We start from the raw sequence: 25,957 nt of genomic DNA on the forward strand, positions 1-25,957 counted from the left end.
AGGCCTGGGGGCAGGCGGCATTCTCTTCTCCCCCATCCCTGCCCAGGCTCAGAAGCCTTCACCTGGATCCAAAGGCCAGGGGAAGCTTGGCTCACAGATTGGGGGAGGGTGCCCCATCTCCTCCGCTCTCTAGGACTGACAGCTGAGACTCTGGGCAGGTGCTCAGACAGAGCTGTTTTGAAATGCCCCCTTACCTCTGCGTGACCCTGGGGTTCTGAAGGCAGGACGGACACACTGCCCCTGCCTTCATCACAGGGGGCTTGAGGGAACCGAGGCTCCTCAGTGACCGGGCCCTCGGGCTCTTAGGAAGCTCCCTCCCACCAAGCCTGCACGTGAAGACCTGGGGCAGGCAGAGAGCAGCAGGGAGGCAGGGAAGGGATGGGAGCAAGGCAGGGCGTGTGGCACAAGGACCCACGCTCACCCGCACTGGCCCAGCCCAGCAGCCTTCGGAGGCAAGGCTAAGGTCACTCCTCAGTGAAGTCTCTGTCTATGTCCATGAAGGGCTCCTCAATGTAGCTGACGAGGGCGGAGGGGGACTGGCGGTCAGGGTTCAACAGGATGGACACGGTCTCCTTCCAGTATGAGAAGCTGATGCAGGAGCTCTGGGCAAAAAGAGAAGAGCTGGGGTGGTGCCTGGTGGACCCTGACAACCCCTGAGGAGGGCTGGCTAAGAGGTCTGTGAGTCACATGTGAGGCCAGCGGTGCCCAGGGTCCATAAAGACACCCCATGAGGGACCCTGGGTCTCTGTTGGGTGCTCTTCCAACACCTACATGAGAGGGAGGACACTCACATTCTCTAGGCAGGTGCTGTCCTTGTCCTTGTGCAGGTAGTGCTGCTGCCAGAAGCGCAGCAGGTTGTGGAAGTTGTTGAGCAGGAAGCCTGGATACTTCTTGCTGTGTTCCATCCGCTGCAGCAGCCGCAGGTACAGGGGCAGACGTTCTTTCCGTCGCGCCAGCATCAGGATCACCAGGCTGGTGTTGAGGCAGCTGACATTCTCCTACAAGGCCACCGGGGGGGCCGGTGAGGCACATGCCAGCAGCCCTAGGGAGCTTAGGGAACCACTGAGCAAGGAGGACCACACCATCCAGGACCCTGACTGCATCAAGCAGCACTCACGAGCTGAGCCTGAGCCTGGACCAGGGGGAGGCATGATGCCAACACCAATAGCACCTCTTGCTTCCTACCATCACTCTGACCCCACCCTCACACCCTGCTAGAACCACCCTTGTCTCGTCAGCATCTACCAGGTCTCTGCTCCAGCACTACTTCCCCAGAAACCTACACCCTCTGGGCAGGACTGGGTACAGGTTGGATGCACTCATCTCCACCATTAGAAGGTGACATAAGGAGGGCAGTCTTAGCCTCTCATTCCTAAGACCTCAGAACATGCCTAATACATGAGGGACTAAGAACTATGGAAAGATACTTATAAGCTTGCCCCACTTCAGAAACGTGGAGAAGGGAAAGTGGCACAGTGTTTAGTGAAGGAGCTGGGAGTCAACCAGCAGGAGGGGCGGGAGAGCACTGGCCCAGGCATCAGAGGGACTCCGTGTCCATCTCAGTTCTGCCCTGCTCAGTCTGTGACTCCAGGAGATCTTCCTTGGGCCTCTCCACAGGATGAGACACTGACTCCTGTCTACAAGCCAAATGCTTACTGGGCAATCCTGAGATTAGCTGGGTGTTTCAGGAGATACATTGCTAAGGCTGGGTTAGAAACATTCTGTTGAATTTCAGGGTGAAGAACTTGTTTCCATCTGCCTTCCCTACACGTGCTGGCCATGGCCCTCACCTGGGTCAGTGTCTGCACGTGGATTATATTGATGAGGCGGAAGAGGAAGGACATCTGTGTGGGCACCTGGGATATGTAGGCGAGCAGGCGGCACTCAGACAGGACTTCGGCAACTGGGGACAGAGAGGCGGTGTTGTGAGCAGCAGGCTTTGAAGCAGGTCTGTGGCTCCACCCAGTGGCCTGGTCACCCAGGGCTCCAGCCAAGCCCTCTCTGGCCTCGACACACTGTCACAACAACCACAAAGCTGGTACACACTGTCACAACAACCACAAAGCTGGTAGCCACAGTGACAAAGGATCTCCAGTTGTTCTGCCACCTAGCTTGAGCTGTGTCCTCATAGAACCCCTCATCCAGAAGGCACTGCCATCTTTTCCTTCTTAATCACGCTCAGAGACACTGCTCCTTGAAACCCCAACCACTCCCTACTTTCACCTAGGCTGGCTACATACATTACATACAAGAGAGTTTCCATTAGAAACTGAAAAGTAGCTTTGTTCCGTCCTCACTGCTGTCGTGTCAGAACCAACTCACAGCTGACACTCCAGCAGGTTTTCAGAGGCAGTAAATCTCACAAGAGGAGAATAACCACCTTTCTCCCATGGAGCAGCTGGGGGATTTGAACTGTGTGCCTTTGGGTTGGCAACACAGCTCCTTACCATTAAGGTCACCGGAGCTCCCTTTAGAAAAGAATACAGTATTATATTTTAAAAAACCAAACCCAAACAATGTAAGTTTGGAGTTTGAGTCCCTGACATGGCAGGTTTGGCACATGGGCCTCATGTGCATCCACGCCCACACAGCACCTTATCTTGACCCTTGGGTATAGAACGCAGCTCCATCCAGTTGTTTCTAGCTCCATGCTAGAGAGCTGCTCAACACCAACTGCAGGACTGACAGACTGATCAACCTGCATCCTGGTTTCTTACCTTTCATGTCTACTTGGTTTTCAAATCGGTCCAGTGACAGAGTGACACAGCGCACCAGCATGTTGGAGTCAACCAGTGAACTGTTGATTTGCTTCAGGAACACCTGGAACTGGAGCAGACACTGAGCTGAAATGGGAGGTGGTATCTGCTGGCTGGGGATAGGCCTGTCCCCAGGGGCCAGGTCACCGAAGATAAGCAAGGTAAATGACTTGCCCTTACCACCCAGCAACTAAAAAGTACAACAAGGAGCTCAACCCAGATTTTCTGACACTTCCCATGTATTTCACTGAAAGGTGTTGGGACTCCTCTAATTTGTACTTCTGAGTTTGTCATGTGTATCCATGAGATTAATATAATTGTCTACAATGTAGGACAGGCTGTGCTGGGGCGAGGAGAGGACAGCATAATGCTACGACTGTTCTAGACTCTGGGGCAACAGCACATGTAGTTACTGTCCCTAGACCAAGTTCATCATAGCATCCCCCCGCCTGTCTCTCACCATGGCCAGGAGGGAGACCCCATCCCTGCCCGCTGGGGTCCCTAGCACACTGCCTCCAAACTGTTTTCACATTCTATCCCCCAACACTTATTCTTCCCCACAAGCAGCTTGATCTCTGGGGACATTTACTGGCACAAATATAACAAATGTTTGACGTTTCAACAATGCAGCAAACCCCATGGGGCCCTGGGATGGTCTTACCTTTGCATCAGTGTTAATGTATTTATTGAATCTCTTGAATGCATCAACATTGAACTTCATCAGTTCCCCCAGGAGGTCAAAGTAACTCTGGAGCACATCCCTTGACTTGCACTCGCTGTCCACAATGCAATACAGGATGTGCTGGGTGGGGAGAGGACAGAGTGATGCTACGAATACTGTTGGGCTCTAGGGCCAATAACAGAGTGGCTGCTGTCCCTGTGCTATGTTCATCTCAGCTGCTTCCTGCCTGCCTCTCACCAGGGCCAGGTCTGAGCCACTGCAGGCCTGGAGGTAGAGGGCATGGACTATGTGTCAGTAGAGTCTCACTGCTGACCCAGCACTTGTGGCTGCAGCCTGTGACCTACTCTGCAGCCATGAGGCGGCCCAGGCAGCTCCCAGCTGAGGGGGACTCCTCCAGATGTCAGCATCTGCCACTGCCTAAGCACTGAGGCCAACCTGTAAGAGCATAGGTACATTCTGACTTGATAGTTTGCCTTTGTGTTTATGAAGGAAATTAGAAAATATAGTTTACATCAAAACAATAAATTAGTATCAAGAATATTAATAACTCCTGGGTGTTTTCTGTATCAGTTAAACCCTTTCCAATAGTATCATTTTAATTTTCCTGATTCTACTGATTTGGATTAATTTATTAATTTTATAAAAAGATTACTTTCATGGGTTTGTTTCTTGCCTTTATCAGTTATTCTATTTTTAAAACCAATCACAGCTTTGGCCAGTTTGCTCCCTCATCTTTGGCGAATTTTACTTTTTCTGGAGGCCAGTTATTTCATTAATGGGAAATGAACTTTTAGTCAGTGTGAAAAATCCTCAGGGTCAAAGGCTGGGCTGGGTAACTTCAGACTCTAATCTTCCTCCCTAACCCCACCCCAGATCCCCAGTCACCCTTAAGCACCCCTGGGGAACCCACAGTTGGAAACCAAAGGGTAATACTAGAGCAATCTGTACGGCTATTTTAAAATAAAGATATTTGTCCACTCTGACAAACTAGGTCTCAGGTCAAGAAAGCTATGCAGAGGGTAGGGGAGAAAGGGACAGCCAGTACCCCGGCTCCTCAGGCCATTACCTCCAAAAGGCCTCGCTTCAGCAGGAACATCTGGTCTGCATAGGAGGTGGTCCCTCGGAGGAAACTCTCCACAGCCCGCGCTTGCCAAAACCTACGACCCAAATGTTGACCCCTGGCCCAGGCGGCTACAGCTGCCTCTTCTGGCCCATGCTTGTTTCCCAAGGGGCAGGGAGGTGTCTGCTGCCTTTTTATTTATTCACCAAACATTTACCGAACATATAGGCGTTTACTGGCACGAGGCATCAGATTAGCCATTGGGGACATAGCACTGAGCAAGATAGGGACCCCTATCCGCTAAGCTGAATAGTACAGCGTAACGTTCTAGTTTATTCTGCCTGAAAGAGGTTGCAGTAAGAGTAAAGGGAGAATCACAGGATGGACCCTGGTAAGTCATGTCCAAGAATTCTTGGCTTTGCCTTTCAGATCAGATAACATGAAAGAGAAAAAAAGGAATATATACGGGACCCAGATAGGCACGTGGACAAACCCTGACCTTAACCACCGATGTGTAGTCCTAGAGAAGAGGTGGCTGATGTGTGGCCCCAGAGGTCAGAACTGAGATTCATCTGGGGGAGCTTTGGAAAGACTGAGATGTTGGGGGTACATCTGGGTCAGAAGGCCACTGACAGCTCATACCCCATGTCCTGGTCAAATTCCTTCCTCACCTGCTGACCCCTGTGAATAACCTTGAAGACTCTTCCTACAGGAGTTTAAGGATCTTTTCTGGCACATGCTCATTCCCAAGAGGTGTGAAATGTTTGCTGTATTATTATTTACTCAACATTTCCTGAGCATCTAGACTCATTCTTTGCTTAGGCCCCACCATCCCCGAGTAAGGGGAAGACTGTCCTATGAACCAGAGCCCTGGGACAGATTCTGCCTGCGGTCCTTCCCACACTAGCTATTCTGTTTTTCACACCTGTCTCTTTTCCACACCTGGTGAGCTCCATGTATGCCTGGCCTCCTCATGAAACACACTGGTGGTCCACAGCAGATGCATGTGCAAGGCTACTAAGCCAGCATGAAGACACTCAAAACCCTTGAGTCAGACTTGAGGGGTGGAAGCTGGTGACTAAAGGAAGTACTTCTAACCGTGTAAGAAATCCCTGGCCCCTGGGCCACTTGGGGTGGCAGGTATTTTTTCCCTACACTCACCTAAAAGATGACTCGGCGGGCTCTTTCTTCATGACCTGCAGGAGGCGTGTTAATAAGCCCCTTTTCCCATCACACACCAAACTCCTGAAAAAAAAGACACACAAACTGGTGGCACCCCTTGGGTGAAGGACGATCACCTTGAACCCTGCAGGCTGGAGCACTCTGCTTGCCTGGGTGGGTGGGAAAATATGGGGAGATCTCCAAGTATGTAGGGGTTCCCTGCTCTATTCAGGCTAGAACCAAACAGCCAAGCACATTCCCATCCTTCTCATCTTTCCTTCCTAGGTTCACTGGCAAATGCTCCGAGGCCAAAACCACAACCAGTTAGACATGGCCAAGAACTTCTGGATGGAGTGTCGTTTAAACTCAAAGTGGGTTTGAAATAGGCCATGAGAGAACCTGCCAGATGGGGCAAAGTCAGTGGCAACAGGGTGATGCAGAGAATAGCCTGAAGTTTGGATAATTACTCACGCCTCCAGGCCTTGAGGCCCAAGAAGCAAAGGCAGAAGGGGAGGATGTAACTCGGGTCTCAGCATCAGGGCTCTGGGCCCAGGAAGAGGGAGTTGTTTCAAAAGAGCAGTTCTATGTTCATCCACTACAGACAGAAGTGCAGCCCTGGTCTGACTTCTTTTTTGTATAAACAGTTCATCTGCCTTAAAAAGGAAAAGGGAAAAAAATTGGGAAACTGCAGCTCCTGTTGCTGGATGAAGTCCCCCCAACCAACTCTGCTCCAGATGATGAAGTAGACACCCCAGGAATGTGCTGCATACAGAGTCCAGTGTCTAGAAAATGAATTTAACTCTCGGCAGAGGATGGGGAAATACTTCTGTTTGTCTTGCTTGATAAGCATGTCAGAAAAGGTGCTATGTGTGCAAGTGAGTAACACGGGGAGTGGACAGAGCCCAGGTGACCACTAGCAGTGGACCTCTGTTACCTTATCTACAAAGCAGAGACAAGGCATCACTCTTGGGGCTGCTGTGAGGCTCTACTGAGCTAATTCAGATGCTGCAGTCAGCACAGGCCCCATCAGTGTGCCTGCCTGTGCGTGGAGCTCACCTGTCAGTGTTGAGGACAGCCTCGACCTCGGGGATGTTTGCTTTGAGAGAGATGGCACTGAGTTCATTCAGCTCCTGGTTGTTGAGCAGCAGGTACTTGTTTCTGAAACAAATGGTTACAGCAGTAAAGGGCCAGCTCTGAGTTGCCATGTTAGCACTGCACTAGTACAAGGAGGCTCTGCCCATTTCCTTGGAAATATCTGAGACTCTACTGATGCCCTACCCCAAAGCCTTGTTTTTTCTGAGCTGGCATGTATCCATTATTTGCTCCCAGACATTCTCTATGGCCCCAACACCTACTTTCTACCTGCCACATTTATAAAGAAGATCCCTTTCAACATCTCCAGGCTGTCTTCATTGTTCCTACTAAACATTTCTACTTGATTTTTTAAAGGCACCTCTCAAAGGAAAGGAATTTCTCCAACTTAAATTTAAATGCAACTCAAGGTTTTACTCTACAAGCCTGACTGACCCTAGCCCAGCACTTGTACCCGCAGTAAGTCACATGAGGCAGAGGCCACAGAGGCCTTGGTGACACTCTCCTCACATGTGGCCTTTCATCACTGGAGTCACATGGGCTGTCCCAGCATTAGCACCTAACAGGCAACTGGAAAATGATCCTAAAGATGCTCCTACTGGAGATCAATTCCCCACACAGCACCTAGTGTCAGAAACGGGAATCTGCTTACAGCACTCCATTTAAAACATTTCCAGAGCTTCAAACCGTTAGAATAAAGTTCATGTCTAAACATAAGCTGGGCCACCAGCTACCTTTCAGGCCCCCTACTGACTTAAGTCCCCACACTCCTAATCTGGCCACTGGTCTGCTTCAACACCTCTGTGTGAGCTGTGGCTTATGATGAACAGTGTCCCTTGCCACCTTTTCATTTCACTCTATTAACTACTCCTGACCCTTTAGGTCTCAGCTAACATGTCACTTCTGACCACCGTCCAGCCAGGTCGGAACCCTTGCCAAATGTTCCCTCACAGAACCATGCTCCTTTCCGCTGTAGTATCTCTATTTTCAATGTGCTTCTTTATGTCCATCTCCTTTTGCACACTACAACCTTGGGCATTGGCTGTTTTCACTCAACATTGTAATCCTAGGGCCAGGCACGTATGTGCTTAGATTTATTACTTTGATAAAAGTGGAGAACACATGTCCTCAGGGGGAAAAGTACATATTCCATTTTTCAAAGAATTCACAAATCTCCTAGTGCCCGATGTCCTTTAGAAAGAGGCCTCTTCAAATGAGGAAGGTAACATATGGTAATAATGGAAATTGCAGAGGCTACATTTGTCCTTAGGCATGATCTGTTAGCTCAGACGACATTTTTAATACCATTAGAACTAATATTTAAAAATCACAACTTTTTTTCAATTTTTTGTTTCCCTTGGGACGCAACATCAGAAGTTATGCAGTAATGGGTCAGTTTCTAGCACACTAACAGTGCGCTGGAGCTAAGCAGAGGCTGCCCGAGTATTCCAGCAACATGGTCCCCACCATGGAAATGATCTCCCAACATCAAGATCAAGGATCACTGCCATGTATCCTCCCCTGCACTGTTTTCCTTATAGGAGAAGAGCTTTCATCTGTGTTTTCCTTTGCAAGTTGAAAAAGAAAATTAGAGGGCAAAATGTGTTCCAAAAAAATAGGAGAGAGCAGATTTTCTTGTGGAGATAAGGAATAAGTAAAATACTGTCTGGCAGCCTAGTGGTAAGGAGTTGAGCTGCCAGTTCAAAAGCACATGGTTCAAATCCACTAGCTGCTCTGTGAGAGAAAGATGGGCAATCTACTCCTGTGTGATTTACAGCCTCTGAAAAACTGTTGGAGAATCAGCTAAGAGTTAGTTAGTTCCATCTTGACAGCATGTAACCACCATCTCCCCACTCTGGCTATCTGAGTTTCTTGCATGGCCCCTGTGACCATCTGATCTGTCCATGCTGGCTCAGAGGCACACAGGGCTAAGAGATGTATCATCCCTAACAATATTAAAGAGCCAACAACTTCTGTACTTGTTTTCCAGAGTAGCTTCAAGGGCTAAGAGGAAGCTCAGTACAGTGTCAGGTAAATGGATGGGCTAGCCACACTTGGTGACACTGAGCTCTTACCAGCTCCCACAATCTCTTCCTGGGCTGAAGCCAGTGACAGGACAAGGAGAAAAGAGGCCTTTGAGAGATGATGCAACAACTCTCCTTCCAAAGATGCACTTGTACTTACTCGTGGTGGTCACTGAAACTCTGCAGAAGCCTCAAAAACTGTATCTTCAAGGTAATGTCCTGGAAGACATATAAATCCTCAGCGTTAAGACCACAGTCACGATGTTCCCCCAAATGACAAGGCAGATGCTCTGCGGAGAACCTGAAAGGTCACTTAGCTCCTTTGAGCGTCTATCCTTATGCATATTGAGGACTTTTCTTTAAAAAACATTTGTCAGTTTGCACATCTGACCAAAACCACAGTAAATGAATATGGAATCCTTCCTGCTAAAACATATTCTGACATACTGGATAAAAAATAACAAAATTCTTCTAAATGTCAGGCTGAGCTCTTAAGAAGAAATGGATGCCCATAGGATCAGAAATGAAGAAAGGAGCAGGGAGCACAGGAAGTGATGCAGCAGCGCTGGGAGGAGGGTTAGAGTGGGAATGAAACCAACTCAAGTCAACCCTACAGGCCTAAACAGTGCTTTAGGTCTGCATAGTACTTGGGAGCTTATCAATTTTTGTCAAAAAATGGTTAAAACTGTGTCCACCAGCCCAGGGAGCTGACAGAGAAACACTTGCTGGTGGATGGAGAAGAGCTGTCTATTAGACACAGAAACCCTAAGCTCACCCCATCAGAGAGGGAGGGACAAGATACTGAATTTAAATACCAGGCTTGGCCAGCTGCCCTCTCTAAACCACCCGGCAGAAGTGAAAATAAATGCACTCCATAGAATTACTTCCAGGACCCAAACTACCCAGGTCCTCACTGGGTTTCATAAACATCACCAAATATGAAGCAACACTCTTAAGTCTCAACTAAAAGCATTAGTATTCTATGAGCAATCTCACAGAGATCAGAAAAAAAGCATGTAACAAATCATTAAAGGAACACAATCATTAGAAAAGAGGAGGACTGAAATATAATGAAGATCAAAACAGAACAAGACAAAATGCAAAACATATTCACTTGAAATGAAAAACTCCAATGGATGAGCTCAATGACAAATCTGACAAGATCCAACAGCAAATGCTAAGGCAGTAGACAGGGTGTCAAGGCAGAGTGCTATCTATTGGTGGCTATGCAGTACTTGCAGGTCCCAGTGCACTTCTGCTTAGCATGATGGGGAAGGTGGTCAGCAGGGTAAGAGCACATTATCCTCCTTTGACAAGAAAAGAGAGGCTCTGAGCTTACTGACTCCCAGTTCAGTGTTTCCTCTGGGGTAAAGGTAAAAGTTCTTCACCTTTAAAAAAATAAAGCACCCAAAAGCTCTTTTTCAGTGCAGATCATTGACAGCATGTGGTTCCAGAAAGAAAAATGATTAGCATTAGACAGGGCTGAGCACAACAGCACTTGCTGTTATGTTAATGGGAGAACATGAGTTCCCTATGTCAGAGGGGCAAGGAGAGGCTAGCTGGGGATGCTCAGGCAGGATACTACAAAAGAGGTTTCTGCATACAGAGAGGAGTGGGCCAGGTCCTCCCCTAAGGTAATGTCCAATTTGGCAATGCTGTTTCCATTCACAACCCAAGGAATGAGAGCTGAAAGGGTTGACAGCTAGACTTGAAACTACAACTTGTGGTGAATAAAGCCCCATCTGTCCCAGGGCCCCTTTGCTCACCGGGCTACAGTCACAGTTCTGGTTATGACCATGGAGGACGAGGGCAGATGCGGAATGCTTCCTCCAAATCAGCTTGTCAAACAAATTATTGAGCCCTGGTATCAGCTTGAATTCTGCAATCATTCTGTGAACCTGGATGGGTAGGAAGGGGGAAAAGCAAAAACATTAAAACAGAAATGCAACTAACATCTCTGAAGGCCTTATGCTCAGCATGTACAACAACAATCTTTACGAAGAAGAAAGCAAATGAGTATAAAGTACTGAGGTTTAAAGAAGCATCCACACAGACACCACCTCTCAGCATCCCTCCAACTCCACATAAATACACTTTAAAACTCTGATCATTAATCTTACAAGAATCTCATGAATCGTACTGCAGAGTAGTGTCCTATCTTTAACTTTAGCACCATGTGCACAAACTTAAGCAAACTATATAATCTTTCTAGTTTGTTTCATTTTCAGTAAAATCAACCTACAAATCATACATCACACTGGAATAAAGTCTGAGAATAGGATTAAAATACTAAAAAACTAAACTTTAAATATGTGTGGAAAGAAATTTTTATAGTGAACCGACAGCGGGAAGAGAGCTCTGGTGGTGCAGTCCACAGGGCATTTGTGTGGTAACCCAAAGGTGGTGCTTCGAATCTACCGGAGGCTCCAGGGGAGAAAGATGCGCAAATTCCACTGAGGAGATTCAACACCCAGGAAAAGCTACAGGGGGGTCAGCTATGAGTCTGTTCTAACTCAACAGCAAATGAGAGTTTCTTGTTGTTGTTATGTGCCGTCGAGTCGTTTGCGACTCATAGTGACCCCATGTACAACAGCCCTAAACCCTGCTCTATCCTGTGCCAATCGCACTGCCTCTGACACACCTACTCCGATTACCCCAGTCACTGAAGCAATCCACCTCAAAGAGGGTCTTCCCCTCCTGCACCGTCCCTCCACTCTATCCAGCATGATGTCCCTCTCCAAAGACCTCTCTCTCCTTACAACATGTCCAAAGTATTGTCAGACGAAGCCCCAGAATCCTTGCCTCCAAGGAGTAGCCTGGTTTAACCCTCTCTAGGATGAATCTGTCTGTTTTCTTGGCAGTCCATGGTACGTACATTCAATACTCTTCTCCAGCACCACAGCTCAAAGGCATCAATTTTCCTTCTATCCTCCCTAGCCATTGTCCAGGATGCATAACAAGTGATTGCAAAGACCATGGCCTGTATCAGGCGCACCTTAGTCTCCAAAGAGAGGTTCTTAGGGTTTTGTTAATGTGGGAAAAACACTAAACGTAGGAGCCAAAAAGATTTAAAAAGTCAATTATGTGAGTTTTTAGTGTTGCGTTTGTTTTGTTTTTTTAACTCTGCATAGGAAGCCTCTCAAAAAGCAAATGCACAAACAAGTCCAATATGACAAAGTAGAGACTATACTGACAACACATACCAAAGCCGAAAAGCTACATCCCTTTATAAGAGGTAGACAACTTTTTTTTCAAAAAAAAGGTCATATACAAACACATAAAACTCTCACAGGAAAAAACCCCCAAACAAACCCAAGTAAAGTATAAAACAGACAAGACAAAGAAAATAGAAAAGGTTCTTAAACATATGAAAAGGGCTCAATTTCACTCCTTAGTACTAAGAGAGATTAAAATTACAGAGCATTCCTCAGTTGGTTTTTTTTTTCAAATTTGCAAAGAATAAAAAAAAAAGTTTTTAAAAACTCACTGAAGTTAGGGAACCAGATACCACTATAGGAGAGAGTATCAATCCAGCCTAAACTTATTTTTCTCAGGAGAGATCCATATGAATACTAGATGGGAGATATACAAGGTTATTTCTGCCAGCATACTATAACCTATACTGCTATCAATAGGACCAATTAAATAATATTACGGTATTTCTATTCAACAGGATAAATGGCAACAATAAAAAAACATCAAGGTCTTCCTGCAATGGGTGGAGTACCTGCCAATGTATTATATTAAAAGGATATACGGAAATCACAGGTAAATTAGCTGCTTCATAGGGAGAGAAGCTTCAATGATACCCCCTCATACCTTTATAAATGAAACAATGTAACAGTTTTATTATTAAAAAAGTTAACTACATAGCACCAGAACAAAACTATATTAATACTTTATGTTAGGGCTGATGTAAGCATAGTTAGAAAAGTTCTAAGCACAGCATGAATATTCAGTTATTTACCAAAAGGGACATGAAAGTTCAGCAAGACCATTATATGGAAGAAATTTGACCCTACCTCAAGTGTTCTAAGCCTAATTCCTGCTCATTTCAGTCCAAGTCTCCTTACTAGAAGTTGGGGGTTAATGGAGCTACTGACACAGTGAAGCCACCATGGGAAGCTCAGGGTCTGCAATAATTATTATCCATAGGGCCTGCTCTGCTGGTTATTTTCATTGAGTACGAGAGGGATGATGTTTCCAATCTTGTGAATTCCAACTTAGCCATGATGGGTCAGAGAACTTGTTCCAATACCCTCCCCCTTAGACCAGCAACTTCTTGAAGGCTTGTCCCCATGGCGTCTACACGTAGCAGAAACTGAGTGCATACTGTACAAAAGAAAATGTGTCAGAAAATAAAATTCCAGAGCTGGCTGACAGTATTTTCCCAAGAAAGCAAAGCTATCATCACTGAGTTAAAAGCCTACAACGATTCACAGAAATTTGGTAATAGGAGGCGTGGGGGCAGTGAATGGTTGTGGTGAAGTGACGAAAAGAAAAATGAGAGAATCTGTATTTAATCCTGCGTTTTCAATGCCTCGTAACACAGGGCACAGTCCTCGTCCTCTTTGTTCTTGGTTTTTCTAAGCATCAAGCGCAAAAAAAGTGCCATCACCTATTGAGTAACTTAGCAATTTAAATGTGAGTAACAATGAAGTGCATAAAACGGCTGAAGCATGTAACACATATAAGATAGCACCATCATCATTTTTGAAAACACATTCCATATTGCAGGAAAGGTACAACGGCTGTGGGTGGTTTGTACAACAAGCTCATCCCGGTTCTGGCTTCCAATACCAGTCATAATGCTAGTGACTCCCTGAAACTCTCCCCTAACTTCAGGTGCTGGTAATCCCCAGGACAACTAAAAGACACTACACAAAGCTAACTTGTTCAAGACTAAACTCATCTTCCTCCCTAAGCCCATTCCCTAATTACTCTCCTCAATCTTAGCCATTTCAATAAATTGCAAATCTATTCTCTCATTTACTTAAGCCAAAAACTTTGGGAGACATCCTTAAGCCCCTTTCCCCACCTCATACTCTACATACAAATCATCAAGGATTCCTATCTACCTCCAAAATATAGCTAGAATTTAACCATTTCTTACATCCATCATGCCAGTTCAAGTTGGTTCAATTATGACATGAATGTCTCCCAGGGGTCTCACCAGTCTTCCATAGAACAGTTAGGATGACTTCCCAATTTAATTCAGAATAAAAAACTAAAGTCCTTAAAATGGCCTGTACAAGTCTGACGTAATCTGGTCAGAGATTAACCCAGCCCTCAATCCATCCACTTGGCTTCCTCGCTGTTCCATCATCTCAACGAGTCTGCCCCTATAACTTCAAGGTACCTGCTTCCTCTATGTGGTGCACTCATGCAAACACTGATAGCCCTCTCTCATTTACATCAGGACACTAGTATGCTGAATGCCATCCTTTTAGTGAGTGTCTTCCCTGACGACCCACCCACTACCTCATCACTTTTCCAAAGTCTGCGCTATCCGCTACCCCTAGAGTAGTATTTTCCGTCATCTAAGTTCCATTCTGAAACACAAGGGGAGGCTATTAGTCAAAATCAACTTGATAGCAACTGTTTTTATTAAGTGCCATCAAATCACTTGTGAATCATAGTGACCCTATGTACAATAGCCCTAAACACTGCTCTATCCTGTGCCAACCTTAGTCTCTGAAACACTTACTCCCATTACCCCAGTCACTGAATCAATTCATCTCATAGAGGGTCATCCTCTCCTGCGCCGTCCCTCCATTCTCCCAAACAAGATGTCCCTCTCCAAGGACCAGTCCCTCCTTGTAACATGTCCAAAGTATGTTAGAGGGAGCCTCAGAATCCTTGCCTCCAAGGAGCAGCTCAGTTTCATCCTCTCCAGGAAAAATCTGTTGTTCTCTTAGCAGTCCACGGTATATTCAACACTCTTTTCCAATACTACAGCTCAAAGGCATCAATTCTCCTTCTATCATCCCAAGTCATTGTCCAGCTCTCTGATGCATAACAAGAAATGTGAAGACGATGGCCTGGATCAGGAGCACCTTAGTCTCCAGACTAGCATCGTTGCTCTTCTGGAGAGTTCCCTGACAGCTGACTTTTCCAGTGTAATTTGTCTTTTGATTTCCTGGCTGCTGGTACCAAGAGTGTTAATGGTTTTTATTTTTTAAAAAAAGCCACAAAAAACCCAAACACAAACCCACCATATATTTTTCTCAAGTGCTGGCTCCACAAGAATGTAAAACCCTATGAAGTCAAGATAATTTGTCTCTTTCTGGTACAACCACTGTGGAAAGCAGTATGGCGCTTTCTCAAAAAGTTGCAAATAGAGATACCATTTGACCCAGCAATTCCACTACTGGGAATATACCCCAGAGAAACCACAACTGACATCCAAGCATATACACACACACCCATGTTTATTTTGGCTTTGTCCACAATGGCTAGGAGTTGGAAACAACCTAAGTGCCCATCAACAAACAAATGGATAGAGAAGCTGTGGTATATTCACACAATGGAATACTATGCTGCATTGAAAAACAAGGAACTCATGCAATATTATTCAAAATGGGTGACCCTGGAGGACATTATGCTGAGTGAAGTATCTCAGTCACAAAAGGATAAATACTGCATGGTGCCACTGTCGTAAAACAGGACTGACCTTGGGGTTGGGGAGAGACTGAGAAAGATAGGTTCGGTAATGTATACTGCATTGAAACAGATGAGGGAGAAAACTGTTTAAAAGGGATATGTGATTAGGTATTTTTGTCATGACAGGAGTCCAGAGCAAAGGCTGCATAGTGGAGTGGACCTGGGGGAGGGTTTGTAAAACAATGAAAGAATTTTTCTTTTACTTTTCCAAGAGGGTAGTGTACTGGGGGGAGGGTTGGGAGGGGAGAAAAGTGCAACAATGAATGAATGGAAATCCAAAGTCTCTGGAAATTTTCATTGAAATGAATAATAAATTTTAAGAAAATTAAAAAAAAAAGATAATTTGTCTCTTTCGTAGACTGCCCTCTCTTAAACAATGCCTTATATAAACAGCTGGAAAAATCTAAAGTCCTTTCCAGTTCTCCAAATCTATGCATTAGCCATCTCTCCACTAGCTAGACCGCAATGAACAGTCACCTTGCAAATAATGTAGACATCATAGCATATTATTAACTGTTCTGTTTCATCTGAAAAACATTTGTACTTGGGCTTGAATTTGCACTTCACTATAGACCAGCTCCTTGACTAGAACCACCACTTTCTATGAATGTCTCCTCACTTGTCCACTACTTGTAAAACGGGTATGATTGTACCTACCTCAGAATCTTTGTGAGGACCATAGCTGGCTAGTCCCATATTTGAATCAACATAGTGCATACAGAATGCTGAGCTTTCAAGCCTCTTCTTCCACTAAGTAACCCCACTCCCTTCCCAGTTTGTTCCATCCCCAGGAGAAAAGAATTCCAGAGGTTTAACTAGCAGAGAAGTGGTGCACACTCCAAGAGAGACCCTTCTCTTGGAGGTTCTAGCTCTTCCAAGCTCAGTAAACCTCCAGCACATCTGGAGCTGCTCTGTTGTGGTTAAGTTTTCAAAACTTGACACAGCTCTGGGCTCTGTCTGACTACCTTAAAATCCTGGTATACCACCAGGTTGGCAACTCTTCCCCTGCTTTTACAAGGCTGACATTCTGCCAGACACACTGACCCTTTATTCTTCCTGTTATCCAGGTCAGGCAAAGTCGCTATGCCACCTACTCCCAATTACATATCAATGTTCTGTCTGGAAAGGCAATCTATAGCAAGCTATTATAGGAGGCGTTAAGAGCTCTAGAATTAGTCCTTTGTCCTTATATAGAAAATGGGAACAAGGGAAAGTACTCCTATGTTTTGCTAGGCCAGTGAGAATCATTTCCAAAGGTCAAATGGAGATCTTAAAACACTGTTGGCACTTAAGAAGTTGGTGCTCTTCGCTCCCTATCCTGAGATTTGGGGGAAGGACCCACCTGGTTCCGCTGACGCCCCATCAGTAGTACGCAGAGGACATAGAGCACTTCCAGTTTGTACATGATCTCATGCATAATCTTCATTGACTGGGGCAGCTGGGTCCTGGTTGAAGTGTGAGGCAGGCCATTCTCCTCAGAAGCCCCTGGGGGAGGGAACACAATGGAGGCTGAGATAGCCACCAGAGAGAGGTGAATTATAGCTTGTAACCAAACACATTTCTGCCTGTCAAACCTGCTCCAAGAGCCTTCAGACTGGGTCCTGGCCCCATAATAGACTCGGAAAGCTACAAAACTCCCAAGACCCCAGTAGCCAGACACACTTAGCAACTCAGAAAACCTGACTCTGCTGTTGATTCTATTTTATCTCATTGATATTAACAAAAGAATTCAGACAGAAGCAACACAGCAGCATAATCCATGCCTTCCTCCCACGTCCCTTTCTCCTGCCATAAGCACACTTCCCCTTAAAGTATCCTGGGATAGTCTGGTAGCAAAGTGTGCAGAATTCTCCTCCGGTCACAAATGATTCTCAGGTCTCCTAGTTTTTCTTTTTTTTAAGTTAGCAGGACTATTTGAAATGCTAAAGGCAAAGGAAAGTCTCCTTTCCTATCACAAGTAGCCATTTCCCTGAAGTATGGCCCGACAAATGGATTCTGCCATCTCTGCTGCCCCCTACTGGATTAATGATCTGGTGTTTGGTTTTAGGGGAAATGGTGTTCTAGGGTGGTACATACAGATAATGCCTGTGTATGAAAATTGGTTTAAGTCCACTTAGAAGAAACTGGTTACAAGCACAGTTCAACTCTGACAAGGGGCCATTGCAGGTTGACGCTAACACAATGGCAACTGGTCTGGTATGAGTAAAAAGAAATGTTTTTTCTTTTCTTCTAATACCTCTTTTCCTTTTATATAGGGAGCTGCTTCTTTCTTTTTAAAATTTTTTTTTAGCTGCTTCTTTCTTATAACGGCTCTTTTTTCTAATTATGAAAGTTTATATACTTTAAAAAAAAAGAGGAAGTTTAGTATTTTGAGGTCTTAGAGAACCAAACAATAATTAATGATTAGGGCAAAACACAAGTGAACAAAGAGAAAAGATGTAAAGTTTTTCACTAACTCACTAGAATCATGACTCAAGCTTTACCCTGTGACCTCTCAGTTAGACTTACTCTAAGGGTTTGGTCCAGTTAATTTCTCACACTGGCTAACCCCAGCATTAACCAAACAACTTGAAAAAAAAAATCCATCCATTCTTCTAGCACAGGCTGAAATGGACATACTTACTCTGTGGTTATAAGCATATCAGGTGGGAATTCTACTATTAATATGTTATGTTAGCGTATTATTTTACAGAACTGAAACACTGTACAGGAAAGAGTTGTGTAAATAAAATTTTTCAGGGTGATGTATGTTAAGAGTTTCTAAGAATTCTAAAAAAGAAACATTTTTCTCATTTATTTGTGTTCCCAGTTTGTTGAATTTTTAGCATGCAGAGGTACTGGATTTAGTAAAGTGTTTTCCCTATGTCTACAGCGAAATATATACTTGGACCAGGAGGCAGTTGTCAGAACACTGCATGGTTCAAAACTGTGAAGCCTGTATGCCAGGGATGTGTCTTATCTCCATTCCTTTTCAGATTATCCAGGAGGCTGGGCTCTGTAAGTGTAGCATCAAGATTGGTGGAAGATTCATCAACAATCTGAATTATGCAGATGACACAACCCTGCTTGCTGAAACTGAAGAGGACCTGACTTGCTTGCTGCAGACGGTCAAGGACTGCAGCCTTCCAATATGGATTGAGGCTCAATATCAAGAAGATAAAGATTCTCATCACTGGGCCAACTGGCAGCATCAGAGAGGGTGGTGAAGAGATTGAGATTGTTAATAGCTTTAGTATGCTTGGTTCCAGCAGCCGGGAAATTAAAAGACATATTGAGATGGGAAAGTCTGCTGTTAGGGACCTCTCCAGAGAACTGAAGAGCAATGGTGTCACTCAGGAGACTAAGGTGTGCCTGATAGAGGCCATGGTCTTTGCAATCACTTGCTATGCATCAGAGAGCTGGACAATGACTAGGGAGGACAGAAAGAATTGATGCCTTTGAGCTGTGGTGCTGGAGAAGAGTACTGAATATACCATGGACTGCTTAGAAAACGAACAGATTTATCCTGGAGGGGGTTAAACTGGGCTGCTCCTTAGAGGCAAGGATTCTGAAGCCTCATCTGACATACTTTGGACATGTTGCAAGGAGGGACCACTCCTTGGAAAGGGACGTCGTGCTTGGGAGGGTGAAGGAACAGTGCAGGAGAGGAAGACCCTCTATGAGGTGGACTGATTCAGTGACCAGAGTAATGGGGGTTGAGTGTGTCAGTGAGACCGGGATAGGACAGAACGGGGTTAGGGCTGTTGTACAAAGGGCCACTATGAGTCGTCGGTGACTCGATGGCACATAACAACAACAACAATTATTAAGATATACTTTTCAAGATAAAATGAAATCCCCAAACTAAAGAATCCTCCATTTCATATATACAAATTAGATTTGAAATCATGTAACTAGCAAGTCAAAGTAAAAATGAACCTGACTGGTACATATTCTGATTAGGAATATGGAAGCTGGATTTAAATGGTCAGTTTTGATGAATGCTTACTGCTATGGAAAACACTAGTCAAGGTGCCTCCAACTCACAACAGCCCCATATACAGGAGAGTAGAAATGTACTACTCCATCGGGCCTTTAAAAAGAATTTCTTCTTCTTGTGGCTGAGAACATACACAGATATAAATTTTTTTCATATAAAATCCAGTGACATTAATTGCATTCTTCGTTTGTGTGACCATTCTCATCCCATTCTGAGTTGTTTCCCTTTATTACCGTAAGTTCCTTTTGAAACACACAGAACTTTTCATTCTGATGAAGTCTAGTGTTCCTTGTCTCCTTTTTTTGTTTCTGCTTTTGGTGTACATCTAAAAATCTGCTGTCTAACCTAAAGTCATGAAAATATATACTTAAATATCCTTTAAAGAGTTTTTAAGTTTAGCGCCTACATCTAGGTCTTTGATTCTTTTAATTTATATGCAATATATTTATAAAATCGTTCATTCATTCATATACATTAGATTTTATATAATCAATTGCCATTACCTATTATTACACCCCAACGGCATCTTTTCAAGTCCCCATTAATGCTTTCCCATGCCTTTACTTCTCCCTCTACCCACCAAGCTCTGCTATCCAAGTGTTTTTTCCCCTTTAATTTCTGCAAAAAGTAGTAAATTAGAGACCCAATTTTCTTCTTTTACATGTGGACATCTAATGATGTGGTGCTATTTGTTGAAAAGACCATGTTTCTTCACTAAACTGTTCTGGAATCCTTGTAAAAAATCAACTGGCTATAAAACATGAAGACTTATTTCTGAACTTCTAATTCTACAAGTCTATTCTACTGATCTACATACCTCTCTATGCCAATAACATAGTTTTGATTACTGAAGTATATTAATAAATTTCTAACTTGAGAAGTATGAGTACTCTGTTCTTTTTTCAGGACTGTTTAGGCTATACGAGGTTTCTTGTTATTTCCTTATGAATTTTAGATAGGCCTGTCAATTCCTGCAAACTGTAACAAAATTATATTGCTATAAGAAGTGCAATTATTTTCTTAATTCCATGATTAGTTTGTTGAGGACTATAAAAATTATGTTATGTTCTGATTACATAGTTTATCATCTTATTGAAGTCATTAAATAATTTTTAATGGATTCCTTACGTTTTTTTAATTAGCATGCTTATGATCATCCAACAAGCAACTCGACGGCACATAACAACAACAACATGTCATCTATAGTCATTTCTTTTCTTAGATTCTTTTATTCCATACTTCTATTTACTGTTCTGGCTAGAAACTCTAACTACAATGCTGAATAGAAGGAAGAGGAGACTTTCTTCTGATCTCAGGAGGGAAACTTTCAATCCAAAAATCTAAAATCTAAAAGCACGCTTGCTTTGGTAGCACACATACTAAAACTGGAACGATAGAGAGATTAGCATGGCCCTTGCATAAGGATGACACACAAATTTGTAAAGTGCTCCTAATTTAAAAAACAAAACAACACACACATAACTAAAAACAAAAACAAAAATTCTATATTAGCAATGGGTATTCTGTAGCTGTCTAACCTCAATTTGAGATATGCCCTTCTATTCTTAGCTTGTTGGATTTTATTATGAAGGAGGGCTTAATTTTGTGAAATGCCTTTTCCATCTACTGATAGACAAAATTATGTATTGTACTGATAAAGTGTATTACATTGATTTTCTTAAGTTGCAAAACTTATTCATTCTTGGGATAAATCTAGAAATCGAAGTGGTTAAAATTCAGCTACAAACCAAAAGATCAGCTGGCAGTTGTAACCCACCAGCAGCTCCATGGGAGAAGATAAGGCAGTCTGTTTCTGTAAGGATTTAGTCTTGAAATGCTATGGACATCTACTCTGCGCATGAGGGTAGCTGAGTTTGGTAGGCTTGTTGGTTGGTTGGCAAACATCTCATTGGGTCACGGTATACAATCCTTTTCATATATTGCTAGATTTGGGTTGCTATTATTTGCTTAGGATTTTTGCATCTATTGTCATATTCTATACTCATTAGAAAATAGAATTGCAGTCTTCCACTCAGGGGATGCAGGAAACCCACCCCAAGTACCTTGACTGTGCTCAGATTCCTCATTGGCCACTCGCATCAGGGCATCCAGCACCAAAGCATTGTCGAGCCATGTGTACCACTCTTCTAACTCCTGAAGGAAGCTGGCTGTGCCTGTTGACTCTGACACTTTTCGAGTTGCCAGCTTGCAAAGCCGTTCGACAAAGCCAGGGATGCTAAGAAGGGCAGCTGCCAGGGAGAGATGGGGAGGTTTCAAATCAGAGACCAGCAAAACCAACCCTAAAGTCTTCACCAAGTAGTCTATGCCCCATGTAAATGACAGGAACTAGTCTTCCTCAGACAGCAACTAGTTACAGCTGCCATGTTAGAATACAAAATGTAAATAAAGCTATAGAAAGAAGTTAAATTGTTAGCAGGTACAGGAAAATAGCCACTGTTGTATCTAATGTGGGAATTTAGAATAATGTCCATGCTTTACATTTGTGTGTCTCTGAGCTAGCAAGCACATTTCTAGAAAATTACAATAAAACAATCAATGAAACAGTAATATATACAAAGACATGTGTAAAATGGTTCTCTTAAGATGTAATTTCTCTAACAAAAAGATGGCGACAACTAACCATTCATTAATAGCAGACTGATTAAAATACAACTCAATTCTACAATGAAACACAATGTAGACACTAAGAAAAACGGTTATGATTTTTTTTTTGGTATATGCATTTTTATGAATAGACTTAGAACATAGTGATAGTTTATATTTACGTCCAAAGCTTATTTCCAGGGAGCTCTGGTGGCATGGTCTTCAAAGAGTTGTCTTCAGGGTTAGAATCCACCAGACGCTCTGAGGAAGAAAGATGGGCAAACGCCTTCTATGCTATTTATAGCGTCTGAAAACCTGCTGGAGCGTCACCTCTGCGTTAGCTCCAATTAGATGGCAGTGAGTTGAGTTTAAGGGGGGAAAAAATGTAAATTATTAAACCACATAGGTCTATTTTCTTTAAAACAGAAAGATCAAAACCGGGGAGCTCTGGTGGCAAGGAGCTGCAACTATAATCCCAGAGGCACACGGTTCGAATCCACCAGATGCTCTGCCGGGAAAAGGAGGGACAATCTCCTCCTGTACCAGTCAGATCTGATTTGATGGTACACTCACACAAAAATAAAAAAAAATAAATAAAAAAAAAAGAAAGGTCAAAACCCACAGTTCTCAGAATGGTTCACATTTCAAAATAAAATCTTCAAAACTGGACCGTAAATAACATCACAATAAACAGAAGACAGACTGACATCAGGATTACATTTTACTTGTATCCACAATCAATGCTGTGGGCAAAGATTCATAAGACTAAAGAACAAAGATATCACTTTGAGAACTAAGGTATGTTGGATCCAAATCAAGATAATTTTCAGTCGCATCATATACACACTAAAGGCAGAAATTATTAAGGAAGAATGAAGAACTGATGTATTTGAACTATGGTGCTGGTGAAGAATACTGAACGTACCATGGAGTGTTAGAAGAATTAATAAATATGTGTTGGAGGAAATTCAGTCAGAACGCTCCTAAGAAGAAAGATTTCAGACTCTGGACATGATATCAAAACAAACTAGTTGCTGGATGAGCATTGCACTTGTAAAAGAGGTTCATCAAAAAAGAGGAAGATTGGGGGGGAATGCAACAATGAATGAATGGAAATCCAAAATCTCTGTAAAGGTTCATTAAAAATCATATTTTTTTTAAAGGAAGATGATCAGTGACACCAACGGGCTCCACCACAGCAGCCACAGGACCAGGCAGGGGTTTGGTCTGCTGTAGGTAGGGCTGCTGTAAGTTGGAAAAGACTCAACAACAATAAAGAATGAAAATATACACACCAGATAGTTACTCTGGTTGTTTTTAAATAAGAGAGAAATTAAATACTCCCATTAAAATAAGCTAATAATTTTCTTTTTCAGTAATAAACATATACCAACAAGACAAGCATTTTTTTTAAAAGGTAAACAAATTACTTCTATTTCTATCAACCTCATTTTACTTGTAATAATGAGCCAAGATGGAAAGAGAAATAATCAACTTTCAAAGAAAACATCTATATTAAAATTCTGCAGCCATAATTTAACCTTTTTAAAAGGTAAGGCAAGGGAGCTCTGGTGGCCTACTGGCAAGAAGCTGCACTGCAATCTCGACGGTGTACAGTTCGAATCCACCAGATGCTCTGCTGGAGAAGGAGGGGCAATCTACTCCTGTGCTTGTTTATTGTCAGGTGTTGTTGAGTTGACTACAGCTTACGGAAGCCCTAAGAACAACAGATCTGAACCTTTCTGTATTGTGCACAACAATCCTCACCATCTCCGACATTCTGGAGTCCATTCTTACAGTTACTGTGTCAATCCACCTTGTTGGGAGTCTTCATCTTTTTCACATTCTACCTTTCTCAGCATGTTATCTTTTTCCAAGGACTGGCCCTTATTGACAACATGTCCAAAGTACACAATATGAAGTCTCATCATCTATGCCTCTAAGGATTGTCTGGTTACACTACCTCCAAGACAGATCTGCTTACATATGCTTGAAATCACTTCTGTAGGACAAAAAAGGAAAGTAATGGTTGCCACAGAGGCAGGTCTCTCAGAATAGGAGAGGGGGAAAACTTTTTAGTGAGTCCTTTTTGAAACTGGATTTTTTTTTCTCCAGCCATGTAAATAAAAATTAATGAAGAACTATCATTTCATGATAGCAAGAAATTACTGTTAATTTTTTTAACATAGTAAAGGCACTGGAGTTTTCTCTTTAAATTGTCATCTTATAGAAATGTTGAAATATACACAACTAAACTATATAATTTCCAGGCTTTCTTGCTTCAGAATAATTCTGAGTGAGGTAGGGAGGAGCAGATGGGTACAGAGCTAAAACAAGATCAATGTCAAGTTGTAACTGTTGAAACTGGGGGATGAATACATAAAAGATCATTATATTCTTTCTGACAGAAAAATCATCAATGCCTTTAAATTGTGGTGCTGGAGAAGAAGAGTACAGACTGTTCCATGGACTATAAAAAGAACAAACACGTCTGTTTTGGAGCAAGTGTTAACAAATATGCTCTTTACAGGCACAGACAGTCAAACTCTGTCTCACTTATTTTGAGCATGCTGTCATGAGAGGACTGCCCATCTTTTTCCTGAAGAGCAGTTCATGGATTTGAACCATGTACCTTTGGGTGGGCAGTGTCACTCCTTAGCACTAAGCTACCAGAGTTCCCTCATAGTCAGTAGGAGTTATAATTAACTAGTCTGTAATAAGAATATTAAGACTTTATACTTTAAAAACAGTGCCCAAAATCAAAGATATCTGGATTTGGAGTTCCCTATCAGTGAATTAAAACACCCAAAAGACTTTTCATTCCCCAAAGACTCTGAGTAATGCTGAATTTACCCAAAGTCAACCCTTAAAAATAGTTGTATGAAGATAATGGATAAAAATAATCAGCCAACCCTGAAACCTACAGCATCGCTTTTCAGCAGGAAGTAGCTAAGAGTATACGCCATCCCCTTTTCCTTATGAATCAGGGTGAAGTCTCTCTCAGGGAGGAGGGATAGGGAATGGCAAAGGATACACTGACAAAGGAGATTAATCAGAACTGGCTTTGACAAGCACTATAGCAATGGGACAATTAAAACAGACTTTCGGGGGGGAGAAAAAGAGGAACGAACGGGGAGGGTAGAGAAAACAGTGCAACAATGAATGAATGGAAACCCAAAATCTCTGTAAATGTTCATTAAAATTAATAAAATTTAATTAAATAATCAACCAGAAACCTTAAATGAGAAGCTGTACAATCAACATTCTCAGTGCCGTGGTACACACAGGTATTGAATAGAGAATCTGCTGTGCCAGTGGTCCCTTTCTGAGCATAAATGGATAACTAATCTTTACTTCCATAGGGCTGCTCTGACAACAAAATATATTCTACATTAAAAAGCTGTCTGCCATACTTTAATTCCAAATTATTGCTGTGTCAGTTCTAACTGAAGGTGAACCCATGTTTCAGGGTAGACCTGCTTCACACAGTACCCAGGGGCTGTGTTTTCCAAAGCAAGTCATGCCTTTCTTATGAAGCACCTATTGGTGGCCTTGAACTACCAATTTTTCCATGAGCAACACATTAACTACACAGGGATTGCATCTGCAACAGAGCAGGAGCTGAACAAATGGTAGTTTTTGCCAGTGAATGAGTGAGAGTGAGACAGAGATAAAAAGCAAGCGCGCGCACGCGTGTGCGAATTTGCATTAGCTTTGATATATAATTCAGTTATGATTAGGCTTACATGGTTTTTTTAAAAAAATATATAATTTAGGGAGCTCTGGTGGCCTAGTGGCAAGATGCTGCACTGCAATCCCAGCGGTATGTGGTTTGAATCCAACAGATGCTCTGCTGGAGAAGGAGGGGCAATCTCCTCCTGTACCAGTCAGATCTGATTTGACAGTACAAACACACAAAAATAATAAAATAATATA

The 25,957-nt window shown here is 43.2% G+C and overlaps 1 protein-coding gene across 3 annotated transcripts in view; it reads right to left on the bottom strand.

Annotated features, from left to right (window-relative positions):
* Nucleotides 1–311: 311 nt before the first annotated feature.
* TRPC4AP (transient receptor potential cation channel, subfamily C, member 4 associated protein) overlaps nucleotides 312–25,957 on the bottom strand; it is a 79,973-nt gene continuing 54,327 nt past the window's right edge. Inside the window, exons 7-18 of one of the 3 annotated variants that reach the window (XM_006881469.1) lie at nucleotides 21,481–21,666; nucleotides 16,781–16,947; nucleotides 10,542–10,673; nucleotides 8,936–8,994; nucleotides 6,716–6,817; nucleotides 5,660–5,743; nucleotides 4,505–4,595; nucleotides 3,418–3,558; nucleotides 2,718–2,826; nucleotides 1,791–1,903; nucleotides 792–998; nucleotides 312–602 (exon numbers count right to left, since the gene is read on the bottom strand). In XM_006881469.1, coding sequence (XP_006881531.1) covers nucleotides 465–602; nucleotides 792–998; nucleotides 1,791–1,903; nucleotides 2,718–2,826; nucleotides 3,418–3,558; nucleotides 4,505–4,595; nucleotides 5,660–5,743; nucleotides 6,716–6,817; nucleotides 8,936–8,994; nucleotides 10,542–10,673; nucleotides 16,781–16,947; nucleotides 21,481–21,666 — 1,529 coding nt within the window. In that variant the 3' untranslated portion in view covers nucleotides 312–464. The remainder of the gene's footprint in view (nucleotides 603–791; nucleotides 999–1,790; nucleotides 1,904–2,717; nucleotides 2,827–3,417; nucleotides 3,559–4,504; nucleotides 4,596–5,659; nucleotides 5,744–6,715; nucleotides 6,818–8,935; nucleotides 8,995–10,541; nucleotides 10,674–16,780; nucleotides 16,948–21,480; nucleotides 21,667–25,957) is intronic. The other 2 variants (XM_006881468.1, XM_006881467.1) reach the window with 2 other exon arrangements.

The sequence above is a fragment of the Elephantulus edwardii genome, unplaced genomic scaffold (genome assembly GCF_000299155.1).
Source record: "Elephantulus edwardii isolate Elephantulus edwardi_28Jun2011 unplaced genomic scaffold, EleEdw1.0 scaffold00015, whole genome shotgun sequence".
Classification (NCBI taxonomy): Eukaryota; Metazoa; Chordata; class Mammalia; order Macroscelidea; family Macroscelididae; genus Elephantulus; species Elephantulus edwardii.